This window comes from Rhagoletis pomonella, unplaced genomic scaffold, assembly GCF_013731165.1.
Source record: "Rhagoletis pomonella isolate Grant_MI unplaced genomic scaffold, Rhpom_1.0 Rhpom_scaffold_00010, whole genome shotgun sequence".
NCBI classification, from domain to species: Eukaryota; Metazoa; Arthropoda; class Insecta; order Diptera; family Tephritidae; genus Rhagoletis; species Rhagoletis pomonella.
In genome coordinates this window covers 2,818,904-2,834,429 of record NW_023458564.1, presented here as the reverse complement: position 1 = coordinate 2,834,429, position 15,526 = coordinate 2,818,904, and the positions used below count along the sequence as shown (strand labels likewise).

The 15,526-nt window shown below is 38.6% G+C and overlaps 1 protein-coding gene across 1 annotated transcript in view; it reads left to right on the top strand.

Moving 5' to 3' along the window:
• LOC118745946 (protein still life, isoforms C/SIF type 2-like) overlaps positions 1–13,020 on the top strand; it is a gene marked incomplete in the record, with an annotated part of 407,983 nt that extends 394,963 nt beyond the window's left edge. The window contains 5 exon segments of the mRNA XM_036479612.1: positions 4,729–4,886; positions 4,959–5,321; positions 5,413–5,617; positions 5,980–6,169; positions 10,137–13,020. Of these exon segments, the coding sequence (XP_036335505.1) occupies positions 4,729–4,886; positions 4,959–5,321; positions 5,413–5,617; positions 5,980–6,169; positions 10,137–12,330 (3,110 nt within the window).
• Positions 13,021–15,526: the final 2,506 nt, after the last annotated feature.

The window sequence follows — 15,526 nt, the reverse complement described above, 5'->3', positions numbered from 1 at the left end:
TGCTAATCAGGTGGGGAAATCTTATGAGACCGCTCTGCAAAATATGGTTGTCAGAATTCGCAATGCTATCACTAAAAACCACTCGGCAACTAAGACATGAATTCGATTCTGTGCTGGTAAATTATGTACATAGATTCGCACAATGATCGCGCAGTGGTTCGTTAGGAGTCAGGCAAAAGGGCATAAATATGTCACGTGCGGAGTTCATTGGGCTGCCCTCAGACCGTGTGCTTTCTACCTTACTCTGGTGCTTTATAATTTGCTCCCTGCTGGTCAAAATTAACGGCTCTAATATCTACGCACGGGTCAATGTAGATTATATTACCTGCCTAATTGCAGGCCCTTCTCTGTCAGCAGGAAAGCACAAATAACACTGGGTATGATTGAGACTTGGTACGGAGGGATTGGCTGTCCGCTAACCCCACCGAAGCTAGCGTTATGCTCTTCACTAGAAAGAGAAAGTTGGACGGCTTTATTACCCCTGCCTTTAAAACAGTCATTATTGAAATTTCTTCCGAAGTAAAGTATTTTGGTCTAGTCTTAAAGAGCAAGTTTTTATGGAAGTCTCATTTTGAGCAATGGATCTCCAAAGCCTTAACAGCGTTCTGGCAATGTAAAAAGATCTTTGGTAGAACGTGTGTCACCTAGAGGAATCTTATAGATATACACCGCTATGATAAGATCGGAAAAATGGAGTTTGCAACCTTTACCCCGGCGGCGACAATACATTTAAGTAATGCAAACAAAAGCTTTTTAATCACACTTAGAACAGAAATAATTTTAACCAGGGCTTCCGCTTGTATATCGTCGCCTGGTTAAAAGATTTTCGTATGTTACTTTCGGCGGATTTGGTGAAATCGCGGTTGAAGTTTGGAATGCAATTTCTCAAAAACGCGACAATAGATTATCTCCTAGAACTCGGGGAATGTTACTAGCAGGGACCGAGAAAAAAAGCTGTGATCGAAACAGAATGAATAAAACTGTTGAACACGGTTTCAATGGGAATTATATAAGAACAAAACTCTGTGGAACGTTCCCAAAGAGAACAAATTGCGAACAATACTTTCGGTAACATTTCTAAGAGAACGAAATGCGAACAACATTCTCCAAAACTTTTTGGAAAAAAACTAAACTGGATCAAAAGTCGTAAGAACTTTCTCTCGAATAACAATTTGGGAACTAAAGTCTGAGGTACTTTCTGCCAGAGAACGAAACGGAAACTAATCTGAACTATTCGCAAAGAATGTAAGATAATTATGCAAATTACATCAACGAAAGACTAAAGGAGCAAACTTTTCTTGCATAGAAACTTAAAAATTTTTCTGTGAATGAGCAGTTCAGATAGAATTAAAAAAAGTGGTTCTCACTAAAACGATTTTTCATCGCAATATGCATACGCCCATCTTATTCTTAACGTTGAAACTTTTGTTCTCGTTATATTCTCTAGCGGAATGTTCCCCAGACTTTTATTCTTATTTTATCCTCCTTAAAAACGTTCTCGATACTTTCATTCTCATTGAAAACGTTCCCGAAAATTTCGTTATCATTCTGTTATTCTTCCCAAGAGTTTTGTTCGCATTTTGTTCTTTACGGAAACGTGCTCGAAACTTTTGTTTTCATTTTGTTCTCGTTCAAAGAGCACCCAATACTTTTGTTCCCGTTTGGTTCTTTTGTGGGAACGTTCTGGATATTATTCTAGTGCTCTGGTTACTAGTTCAAGATATTTTTGAATTATTGTTTTTTAATGTTTATTGTTAATTATTATTTTTAATAAAATTGTATCTTATTGGACATTTGTCAACAATTTTGTAGCCACTAACTGATAACACCAATCAAAAGATCATATTTTAAAATATGTAACTGCATCTATAACTAAACATCGTCAAAATGGCGCTTACGACAATCTTTTATGCAGGCGACGATATGTAATAAATTAACTCAGGAAGACGTGTATGGGAAATTCCATACTTCCGCTCGGGGACGTAGCTGTCCATTCTTAGCATGGATCAATTGATTACTCATTATACTAATTGCGGTGGTTCTGCTCAGAGAGAGTGTTGTGATAACACCGATAATAACTCTTACTACAGATCTGTTGAGTAGCAAAAATGCTCCCGTCTTGCTTCTACTGAACCGTGACCATAATGACCTTGATACCTCACAATCATTCCTTTGGATTCCTATATCGTCTTCTCTAAGACTGGCGCGCCGTTCAAGGCCATAACAAGAACGATCATCTTCATCCCCTTCAAGTCTTTGTCTATAGCTTTCCGCCATACTAGGCGTTCATACCATAGCACATTAGGTCAAATGATACATTTGGCTGTGCGAAAGTCCAATTTCGTAAAGGCAGTTTTACATTATTTTTTGTTGCCATTCTGTAGAGAATACTCCAAAATAACAGAAACTTCAATTAGTTTTTGTAAAATAAAAAACACCGTTATACAGCAATAAACCAAAGTTACACTTTCAAAACGTTATTGATACGTTGTTTGCGCAACCAGTTTATTTTGTAAATTTCAAGTGCATTGTTTTTGTAAAGTTCGAATAACTAAAAGAAAATTTTAAATGGGGGAAAAAACTATATCTAAGTGAGAACCTATGTCCCAATTTAAAAACGTGACTTTTTATCATTTGTTTGCAAAAAACTGACTTATTTGCATAACCTCAAAAATTTCCTAATTTATTTCCATTTATGATTTTATGTAAGCTTTTACAATTTTGTTAACTTTAGGCAAACAAATTGGAATCGGAACTGGATAAATTAAGATGTAATGAGTTCAATTTATTTTACTTAACTTGCCGTTTTTAGCCGTTTTCAAGAAAAACGGTTTTTTTGTGGGCTATCATGCTATCACAAAAGGCAAGATGTTTGGAGTTTGGCTGATTGGATGTTAGAAAAAAGAAAAGCCTTTTTCGGTTGTCAACCATGTTGAAAAGAAATTTGGTGCTGCTGATATTTGCGAAAGTTCCATGAAACTCTTAGAAGAAAAAACGCGTATTTTCTACAATTATTTATCAAATAAATACGAAAATTATGGGAAACAATTTGGAGAGGATACTAAAATATTTATATCTGAAAACATTGATTTTCTTGTTAATGAGGTTCTTTTCGAAATGAAAAAGCCAACTGTGTCGACCATCAGCCGGATTCTAACATTCGCTATCGCTAAAGTGCTAAAATAGGATAGCCAACCTTTTTCCGAATTTTTAGCTATTTCCAAAAATATATCCAACATTTTTTGGTGATAAATAATCCATTTTAATGGTGATAAATAGTGAAAATGGAAGTATGTGATACCAAAAAAAATAGCAGCCTCAATTTGGATTACATTTCATCTCCTGTAGCGTAGCCGAGGTTATGTTACAAATACACTAGCGCCTTTGCAAAAAAGCAAATCCTTGAGAGAACTCACGGACTGAAATTTCCAATTTTTTTACTCAAAGTGAATAGAGCTTTGAACATTCTTTTAACCAATTAGTTATATAAACATTCGTATTCTTTTCAGGAAGTTACCAGCGATTTTTGGTAAATGTGTCACAAGGCAGCATTTGTATTCTGAATATAAATAGATAATATCGGTGGAGAATTTGGAAATACTGAAACCTCAAGTGAAAATGAAGTGTTTTATGAAGACTAACTGCTTTAGTAATCTCTTCTCCTCAAGACATATCTGCGAGACATGTAGCAAATATTTTTCTTTTTTTAATTTAGGAATTTCGGTAATGCCATAACTAATCGCTAGAAGAAACCATTTATGTACATGTGACCATACTTATGTATTTTACTATGTAGCTCATTTTAAAGGGGAGCGGGTTGTGTATGGTAAGAAAATAACTTGTGTCATTCCAAGCTAATTGGACAATGTTTTTGAGTACTACCTAAAACATATACTCATCATTTGAACATACAAAAAAGCAGTAAGTTCTGTTTTACGAAAGCCAAGTCTGTTTAAAATTTTATTTACTGCCTTTACACTTGTTTTAACGTTTTCCATCTTTTTACATTAAAATAATGAAATATTTCAGCTGCTATTAATTTCGCACAGAAAAAGTAATTATTTGACCTAATGTGCATAGGTGATATTCTCCGACGGTTTCCATTGTTGCAGTATGTCGCTAAACCAGTGATTCCCAAAGTGGTCCATGTGAGGGGGCCTACGTTGGCGTATATGGGCATCCACGAGTTGTAAGTGGGGGTCCACGAAAATTTATCTGGTTTCGATAGTAAAGAACCAAAACGGTTACTTGATAGCCTATTTTTTAGCTTAAATTTTTTGAGTGGTATATAGGGCTCTTGCCGCACTTGTGAACTTATTTTATTTTTATTTTTGCCACTCCTAATTTAGTTTTGGAAAATTACATCGTTGGATTTAATCTTCACATTTTTTGATGAGCTTTGGGAATATGTTAGAAATGAGCATCAGAGCTCCACCGAAACCAGCAAAGTTTTGAAAGGTGTCTACGAGAAAAATAAGTTTGGGAACCTCTGCGCTAGACCCTTTGGAGTCCATAATCGTTTCGGAAGAGAGACTTAAAGTAATGCTTTAGTCTAGAAATATTTATAAATATTGTGGCTTCGATCAAAAAACTTTATATATTTTCGACAGCTTTATTATTTTCAGCATTTTTTAGGGTTTTCTGCCAATCATAAATAGCAATTAAAGCAATTAATCGCCCTCTAGACACTATTTAACCAAAATTATTTCATTTATTTCGGCAATGTAGGTGATCTACTCTATTATGGCGGCGTTGAGTGGCTGAATATTTCTGATTTCCTTGGCAAAATCAAGAAGGGTTTGGAGTTGCACGCTATGTGCTTTGTTTTTAAATCAGCGGTTGTGTTCCTTTGCAAAGAACGTTTGCGTCAAAAGAAGAAACTTATGGTAAGATAGTGAAAAATTGATCCATAGTTTAAGTACCGTTGAAACTACTAAAGCACTTTCTTATCTACTTAGGGTGTCTCGAGTAAAAATGCCCCCAATGAAGTGGAAATCATACGCTACCAAGTGCTCATACCAGTCACCGAGGTGCAAGTGCGCGCCTCTTCAGCAAAAGACATGGACTCACATTTCTTATGGGAATTGATACACTTACGCTCGCAATTGCAGCGCCGTTCCGAAAAGGTTTACGTGCTCTCGAACAGCACGGCAGACTTCCGTAACGCATTCCTCAAAACCATACGTCAGATCATACGCGAAAGTGTACGCAACATGTCAATTCCGATGAAAGGATTTGGTAGTTCCGGCTCAGTTTCGGGAATTTCATCGCAAGGTGGCGGTTCGGGTAGTTCCCAGACGCTGGAACGGCCAAAACAACAGGTCTCGACGCACATAATTTGGCATTAATGCTTGCATAAATTTATACTCTGCCTAAGTTTGAGTTGTACGAAATTTATATTTTACCTTGCAGATAACAATCATTCAAGGCTCACAGACATTAGGTAAACCCAAAAAGAAATCCGGTTCGCAACGTCATTCTGCCGGCAACATCGACTATGATAATCTCTCGGGTAGCCAAGAGGCTGACGATGTGCCAATGTTGCATCATCAGCATCAGCAGCAGCTACAACCAACTGGTTTCCGAGGACGCAGTAAGACCGTGGGCGATGCTATAGGTACATTTACATACATAAGTACATACCAGTACTTAGGCTCATAACTTAGTGTCACCAACCTACTCTGAACTTTGATAAATATTTCTCAAGAATCGGCAATAAAATGAGTTTTTTTTTTAACTTTCACCTTTTAATACTAAATAACTGCATTTCGCTCTTTTACCATTGTCTGCCTTAAAAGTTGAAGTATTCGCTAAGTAAAATTTACAACCCGCTTTCTTACTTCACTACTATTTTTTTTTTATCTTTCTCTCGCTTATTCGACATCAAAATCTTCGGATACAATCTTTTGTATAACTTTTCGCGCTCTTCCAAATTAATTACTCTCACAAACTACATAGACCTAATCCCCTCCTCTATAGACCCACAGCAGCAGCATCAAAAGCATATGCAACATCATCAACAACAAATGCATCATCATCAACAAATGCACCAGAGCGATATTGAGCGCATGGATCCGGGTACCAAATCTGAAGGAGAAGAAGACTCCCAGCAGGGCACAATCAAAGCGAAAGCTACGCTGGGTCGTACACCCAACCACTTGACTCTAAGGTAGATATAACTCGTGCCTTTTTACCTAAAATGATCAAATCATGCACTATCGAACTTCCTATTAAACATTAGCGATCATTTCTGTAATTCATTGCTTTTAAGTTTTCGCAAACTATTCATTTCCTTATATATTTTATAGATATTTGCAGCAAGCATTTTATAAATACTTCGAGCGGGATGTGTCCCTGTCTTTTTTAATCTCTTTTAAACTTAGCATTCTTCATGCGACTATTTTTTATTTCGAAAGGGGTTTCAGATAAGGGTTTGTTACATCGATGACGGCCAAGACATTTACCACATCTGGAAAAAAATCTATACTTTTTGGAAATTAACTTTTTACACATATTACAATTTTTTAAATTTAATAAAAAAAAGGTTTTGAACATTTTTTCGATTTTATACTACAAAATTGTTTTGAAAATTAAAAATGTGGTCCCAATAGCTCCATTTTTCTTAAAGTCATGGTGCGCTTTTTTCAAAAATCGATATCTCGAAAACGGCTGGCCAAAAAAAAAAAAATGTAAAGGAGTCAATTGGTGTCATGGCGTAAAAATTATGAACAAAATCGGAGATGCAAAACCCAACTAGTGTCCGAATTGGGCCGGACTGCGCCGTAGGCATATACTTATGTATTTAATTTCGCCTTGATGTGCAGTTAATTGAACAGCACTAAATACGAGAAATATATACACATACATACGCCGTAGTGGCGTTTGCCTATCTCATCGCATTGCTCTTTCATTACAGAGTAGCTCCCCAGGTAGTCAAAAGGCCTACCTAGACTATTTTGTTGTTTTTGCAGCGACAACAATAACCCCACCCAGATTTCGGTCGTTGTCGTCAAACTCAACTGACGGAAGTCCCCAGAAGCGTGAAGCCTCTATTGGGTCTGTCCACAGGGACAACAGTAGGTATCACGTTCAGCTGCGACGACCGCCCGAATATTGGTTAAACCGGAGATAAATTCTTAGGTTAGGTATGTCCGCTCACCTAGTAGTATAACCAGATAGACAATTAATTGATTATGAACTGAGCGTCTGCTAGCAGTGACAGACAGTGTTCTATGCTTTCCATTTCCTCCATGTCACAGCAGCTGCGGCAGAAATAATAAGCCGGCAGGCCAATTCTTCCAGCAAGCCTACCATCAAGCAGTGACTGAATATAATTCCGGTCACTTGTAGAGTAGGTTTTAGGCAAATGAGTAAGCCGGGCCCGTTCTTGTCGAAGCTGTACCAGATTTGTAGGGTCGTCATACATTTGGGTTCTGAGAGCATGTGTGATTTAAGCCATGATTTGCAGGTAGATAGCGGCCGGAACCTACACAATATATGCAGTAAGTTTAGTTATTAACTTGCTTTCCTGCATTATACCGCCAATTTTAAGGATGTTTCACAGCATTCCACTGACCTTATAGCTGCTTGGCTACATTAGACAAAGAGACAAGGCGCAGCCTCTTTCGTAACTGCCAGAGATTCAATGAGAGGTCTTTTGAGTGTGTGTCCATGTAGCTGGAGGGTGATCTTGAAGGTCATTGAACTTTTTTCCAAGATCGAAAGGCAGTTTTATGTAGTCCGGGGACCTGAATTTTGGGGTAATTGCTAAGAATTTTAGCGTGACCGAATATAGTCGCTTTCCATTTGGATAATGCATTTTTTCTTACGTTAGGTCTTTCATTTTTTACAATTCACAACTCTTCAATGACTTATTGACCCAACCTCTCTTGAACATTAACATGAATACATTCACCCTTACACTAGAACGGATAAATGTTCTACAAAGATTCTATTAGATCACTTAGACCATTACTCGATGTCATCCACTCGATGAACGAATACGACGCGAAAAACCATAACAGGGGTAACCGCCAAAACGCCCAATTCGTTTTTAGAATTGACGATCCGGCGCTAATACATCGGGCAGCAACAACACCGGCACTGAGGGCCGATGGTTTTGCGAATCGGCGCGTAATTTGCGGTTCAACTTTTAGCTGCACACCGGGGCAGAACCAAGTGTGCCACGAATAGGGAAACATACCTATTGTGAGCGTTTACAAGTGATAGTGATTAAAACAAAGGAAACGAAATTTGTTTGGTGGATTACCAATCGGGGTGCCAGATTTTTTGTCACTTTGATTTGTTTGTGCGTCAGACGAGGCACGTGGGACGAGGGAGTGGTGCCAGGCTACACAATCGAGGTTATTGTTTCGGTATCGGACATGGGTGGCATAATCTTGGCGGAACACCCAGCGATCGACGCACATCCCGACCACAGCCTTAGTATTCTTTGTATTGTTGCCTGTATTTTGCCATTAGTGCTGTCGGTAGTTGTTGCCCTGTGTTCCTTTCTCGCCCTTTTAACATCCCGAACTCAGAGCCCAATCACTTGGCGGGTTAAAAATATCTCCGGCAGCTCAGACGGTGATGCGAGTGGGTTCGTAACCTTTTGGTTGAACCTCACCTACGCTGCACCAACAAACAGGGTTTTGTTTTTGCATTTTTGTTGCTGTTTGCCGTCTGTTTCGTCATATTAATACTTTTGAACGCATTGAAATAGTTATTGACTTGTCTCATAATTTTGGGCTCACCCTACTATAAATATCTGTACGTTAGTTCGTTACATACTAATAGTTGGTGCCGTTCCCCATATGACTGTTGTTGTCCCATCTCCGAAAGTCGGTGGTTTAATTGTATCGCATAGTTTAGTTCTCTTCCCCACCAACAACCCCGCCGTCTCCACTGAACCAGCCGGTTGCCAATTTTTTGTCACTTCCTTTTTGTGCGTATGTGCCGCTAGGTTTTGGAATATAACATCCCTCAAATATCAGCGGCTTCTCAAGGTGGCATTGATCCGAGTGGTGCGATTTCTATTGGCTCTGCCGCATAGATCTGGCTGAGTTTGAGAAATGGCTTGGGTTAGGTTACCTTTAAGGGAGAACTTCATAAAAGCTCACAATGGGAAACCTAGCGGTGTCAAATCGCACAACATTGGTTCAAAATTCACGTCACTTCCGCGAAAGATAACTATACCCTTAAATCGTGCATGCAAAATTTCCATCATAGTGTCCGTTTCGTAACACGTGGCGCCTTCCTTTGAAGGCGAAGAAACCCGTTATCTTTGTTATGTACCGCTCGCCAACTTCGCTTGCAATTTAACCAGTAAATAAATAATTTTTTTTTTTTTTTTGTTGATAATGATATTTTAGATCAGTGGTTAGAGGTGCATACTACCCCTTTGGTAGGGCCAAGGTTCGATCCCTGCTCAAAGCAACATCCCAAATAAATTACAGAAAGAGGTTGTTTTTTTCTAAATAGCGGCCGAACATTGGCAGGCAATGGCAAACCTACGAGTATATTTTTGCCTTGAAAAAGCTTCTCATAAAATCCATTTGTCGTTCGGGGACGGGGTAAACTCTGGGTCCCTCCATTTGAGTAACAACATAAAGGCGCACACTACGAACTGGAAGAGAAGCTCGACCAAACACTTAGCAAAAGTGGAAACGCAAAAATATTATTAATATTAATATATTTTTCTATTTACTCTATATCTCGGTCAAATACTTATCAAAAGTGCAAGCGCTAAATATTTTTCTATTATTTATTTCTATTCAAATAGAAATTGCTGGCATTTACGATACATTTATGTATGTATTTCTTCTCCTTGGAATTCCTACGTTTTTCTATTTTTTTAATTGCCTTAATTCATAAACTTATGTCATGCTTTTAAAAGTTATCATCTTTAAATCATACCTGTACATATTATAAGGCTAATCGATAATATTTTGTTCTATTTCTTCCCACTTTTTCTTTCTGATTTTACGACATCGCTTCGCTATCTATGCTCTTTTTGATTGTTCGCTTCAAAACATGCTCACCACTACCACCACCACCACCACCATCACCAACAATACCCCAACCACAATCAAACTATCCACACCGTTACCACAACCAAACCACAATTCACCAAGCAGCACCACATCAACCCTATCGGTCGGCAGCACTGGTAGTCAAGCGCGTTTGATACAATCATCCCATCCGCCATCGAGCTATCAGCCAGTTCTCATGAAAGATTTAGGTAAGACTTACTCAATAACAAACGAACTATCGTCTTCCCCTCAAGCAGAGTACATGGAAGCCACTGCGTCAGCGACAGTGAGCTCTTTGTCCGCAGCTATGGAGGCCACGGGTCAAATGATGTTTATGATCGAAGAGATGGGCATAGAAATCGGCGAGATGGACGTGGAGGAGGAGGAGGAGCGTGGAGAAGAGATGGATTATGTACTCGAGTCGGATTTGCAGGCTGCATCCGTAGCAGCAGCTTTTAATTTAAGTTTAGGTAGTAGTGGTAGTAGAGCAATAACAATTAGGGGTGGTGATATGGCTAACACAGGTAGTCGTAACGGTAATAATTTACATCGTGTCCCTACTCCTAAGCGTTTGTCGCCTAGACAATCGCCCAAAGCAGATATTGAAGTAATAGAAATTTTCGCTAACGAGCTAAGTCAGTTGACCGCCGCTGAGCAAGTATCGGTTGTGCATCATTCGGGAAAAGAGTCTTCCAAAAAGTCAAGCATGCGCCAGGCAAGTGTCAGTAGTGGTAGCAGTAGCAACGGTGCTACGGCTTCCGCCAGCGATGTAATAACTCATGTAGTCGACAAACACTTAAGTGATCTGGAACACGAACAGCTCACTGACACCACATACGATATCGCCGCTTACATGGCCAACCTTAAAGAGCAAGCACTCGAATCACAAGATCTGCAAATGGACACACAGGATCAGCAACAGAATGACTCAAGTCTTTCGCCGGAGCCGCAGACAGTTGTAGAAAATACCCAGCAAACGGTAGTGGCTGAAATCGAATCTCCCCCTCGGCCTGCCACAGAATCTGACAGCACCGGAACAACGACAGGAACTTCCGAAAAGTCGGAGGATGAATCGGAAGATGCTATGTCAACGGGTGCGCACCATGTCATCATTGACAAGAAAGTAGATAAAGTGTTCAAGTCCAAGCCCTCGGAGAAGGCACAAAAATCGAGTAGTGGTAGCAGTAGCAGCATTGCTAGTACTGGCACCAAATCGAAAACGACGAAGTCGCCACGTCAGAGTATCCACATTTCACCCGACCGCTCCAAGTCGCAAGGTAGCTCGCCCGTACGCATAATAAAGATAAAATCACCTCGTTCTAGTGTCAGTGAGCAGGGTAAGCGATTAAGTGCTAGTTCCAGCCGAGACTCCTCAGCCGATCGCCTTTCCAGCGGACGGCGCACTCCCAGCCCTCGTCGCAGCTCGGAAGGTAGTGGAATACTAAAGCGACCCACCAGCCCAGCTGCTGGCATACTGAAGCCTCCGCCAAGCCCCAGCAAGTCGAAGAGTCCCGACCGAAGCTGCCTGAAGAAACTCGCTCCCGCGCACGACTGCAGCGTCGAGTCACTTTCCCCACATATTTCGCCACGCGATAGTATTGAACACCTATCGCCCGATCGTGCCAGCACGAGTCTCTGCCAGCGGCATTCGCCACGTAGCAGCTTCGACAGCCGCAGCTCTGAGCCAACTCTTGATATACCACGCTCGTCGCTAAAATCACCACGCGGAAGTTTCGAATCGCGTTCTCCTGACCGCTGCAGTCGCAAGCGCAGTCAATCCGCGCATGGCAGCTTTGAAACCGGACAACGCGCTGCAGCGCTTGCTGCCTCCGAAGCCTACTACCAGTATTACCCGATATATGATAATCAGACCTGTAGTGATCATTATATTTCAGCAGCTACAACCGGTATGCAACGAGATGCCGGCACTTCCACGACAAGTACGCGTCGCTTAAGCAAATCCTTGGAGCGTTCAACATCGCGTGAAAGCACTACAAGCAGCTCGTATCGTTACGGCGTTTCACCCGAACGCATTTACACAATCAACACAATGGGTACTGGTCCCTTGCGTTCGCAGTCGGCTGAAAACGCATTTGAACGTTACGCCTACGATCCGCACACGGGGCAACATTATCAAATGCCAGCGCAAGAATCGGCCACTGCCGCTCCACCTGCCGCCTTCATGTACAGCCACGAACCACAGTGTCCACACGAGCGTATCGCCGCATACCAGCTCAGCTCGTCTGCGCCCGAATACACGACATGTATTGACTGTCTGTACCAGAAGAGACCCTCCTAGCATAAGGCCCGCGTGCGGCAGAGTCGTACGCGGAAGAAGACACCACGTGGCGTAGTTCAACCACCGACGGCAACGGCTTCGGGTATGATTTGTGCGGCCAGCTTTGATCCGGAGGCAGCCGTTGCGGCGGGTGCTAGCGAGGCAAGCGGTTGTGTGGATTGTCACGACTACTACGAGATACACGTTTAAATGGAAATTAAATAACTGAAATGAAATACATATATATTTAAAAAAAAGTATCTAAACCTAAAAGAAAATCTTACTTGTGCAGTCCTTACATACGTACATTACCATCAGAACCATCAGAAATGAACTTGTTGCCATCCAAAGGTCCTCAACTAATAAGTTTACATACATATGTACATATTTATGTGCATATGCGTAAACGTATGTATTTATCTTTGTTGTTTGTCACAGGGATTTTTGAAAAACTAAGCTATGTATAAGTATCGCCTATATATGTATATGTACATGTTTGTATACCAAGAATAGGTTCTTCAAGTGTTCAGAATAAGGATTAGTACTTACTACAAGTACGTGTAAAGTGATGGCCTCAATACTTCTTGTTTCCTTTGAATTATTACACCGTACGACAAAATCAAAAAAATTTCAAAACACACAAAGCAATCAATATGCTCACGAAACAATGGGCTAAATATAGTAAAGCTGCGTTTTTATTTTTCACGTTGACGTCAGGATTTTTTTAAAGGACTTTGAAATTTTAAAGATATGATTAATTCAAAAAATTATTACAAAAAAAATCAGTGCAATGTAGAATAATAATATGGATACCAAATGAAAGAGAAAATTCTGTAGAATTAAAAAACAATAAAGTTTTTGGTTTACAAGAACGAATAAGTATTAAAAATGCGCTTTTTAATTAATTTTATTTTTTTAAGCCAATAAAGTTAGGAGAACGAAATTCGAGGATGTGGTCGTGTATATATTAGACCTTAATATATATTTGCACCAAAAATATTAATATTTTTTAATTCTATAGCATTTTCTCTTTTATTTGATACCAACATTGATATTCTACATTGCACTGAAATTTTTTAATAATTAAAAAAAAATCCTGACGTCAGAGTGAAAAATTAAGAACGCAGTTTTACTTTAATTTGCTCATATATTCGCGAATATATTAATTTTTGTGGGTGTAAAATTTACCGTCGCACGGTGTTATGAAAGAAAATACTTAAATTATTCGAGTAATGAAAATTATTCTCTTTGAGTGCTACCTACAAAAATTAATTGGTATAAAATCGAGGCGTGTTTTGAGTTAATACATTACTACTTGTTGTATTTGCATTGTAATTGGAAGTGTTTTTGAAAACGTATGTATACATACGTACCTGCTTATTTATACGTAATGTATGCAATTATGTGTAGAGATTTACAATACATACATAAACACTTAGATGCGAGAACATGCATTGTATAAGTACATTACATAACGTTTTCATCTAACAATGTACAGGGAAAATTCGTAACTAAAATAAGTAAGTTTAAATTTATGTAAGAAAATAACATAGGTACATATAGTACATACCTGCATATTAGACTTTTCAAAAAAAAAAAATAAAATTCAGATCTCTGATAAGTCTTGAGATTTCGTATATTAGATTAAAACAAAATTATGGCGCCTGCTCCATGTGGGTTTAAGAGGTCGCTACCGGCGCTTGAAATTTCAATTTTTCACTAACTTCGAAATTTCGTATCAAAGGATAATTCGATAACTAAGGTCATATATTTTCAGAAAAACAAAGTGGTTTCTATACAACAATTTAACGCTGAAACGATGTAATAAATAGTTCGTTTTTCTTCAAAAATTACTTACGCTCCGCAATACCGCATTTAGGGCTTTCAAGCCCATCTTGGAGCAGGCGCCATCTTTTTAATCAAATATACGAAATCCCAAGGCTTATCGAAGATCCGAAAACTATTTGTTGAAACAGTTTAATGCATATGTATGTAGATTTTCGTGTTGTGGTAGCGAAACGCGTTGAAGGAAAAACAATATTTTTAAATGTTTGATCTACAAATCTCGTCCTCATGTGTCTTCCTCTATAAAATATATATATATATATATATTCAATTTATAAACGCAACCGAGTTTGGAAACTAATTGTTTTAATGAACAAAAGTTATAAAGTAGTAGTATGTATATTTCGTGCTAATATTTGTTTACAAGGCTAAAAATTCTGAACAGCTCAAATCAAAGTTACAAAAATAGATGAAAAGAATAAGCAAAATGTTCAATTTCCAAACACAAATTTATATAAAGAACTGGTTTAAATTATTCCAAATACAAATTGGATGAAGAAAACGGGTCGATCTTTCTAACTGGATTCAATGCATTCCACGCCAGATTAGATAATTCCGATTCCAATACAACCCTGCTTAAGATCCCTTTCTTAAAATATTACTGAAACAATGTAAACCAGTCATTAGCAATATATTTTATATATACATAATCTAAAAACTCTGCAAATTTTGTACTTGTAACCGAAATGAAGGTACATACATACACATGTACATATATCCTCAAAATAATACTGGGTGATTCACAAAGTGTCACAACTGTTATACTGGTATAAAGTCATCAATTTTAAAACGTTTAAAACTCCTTTGTGTTTGCTATGAACCACTCAAAAATAAATTTAACCTTTATAAAATTTATAACAATGCGACAAGTTATGACAGCTTCTAAATCACCCATATGTATGTATATATGTACATATATGTAAAATACGCTCCGATTTTTCTAAAATTCTGCTAACAAATTGGCAAAGGCTGTACTGTCCTCTCATAACTAATGGCTGAGGATGGAATTTACATAGGGATCAACAAGTTAACAAGCTCTTCCAAACTCTAAAAAGCAAAGTGGGAACTGCAGTATGGTCCGATCGCAACTTTAATTTATGGGTCCGCCATAAACGCCGAAAAATGCAATGGAGGACCAATAAAAAATATTTTTTATTAAAAAATAGTTACATAAACAATTGGGTATTGTTATTGAAAGTCTCCTGAAGAGAACCAGAGCTAGTCGATCGAAAAATATTGATTTTCAAGAATTCTATATCATTTCTACGAAAAGTTGATTTTTCTCTCCATATAAAAATACATGGAAAACTTTGAGAGCTTTGAGCGACCTCTAAAAATTGTTTGATTTCACAATAAAAAAACGGGGGTATAC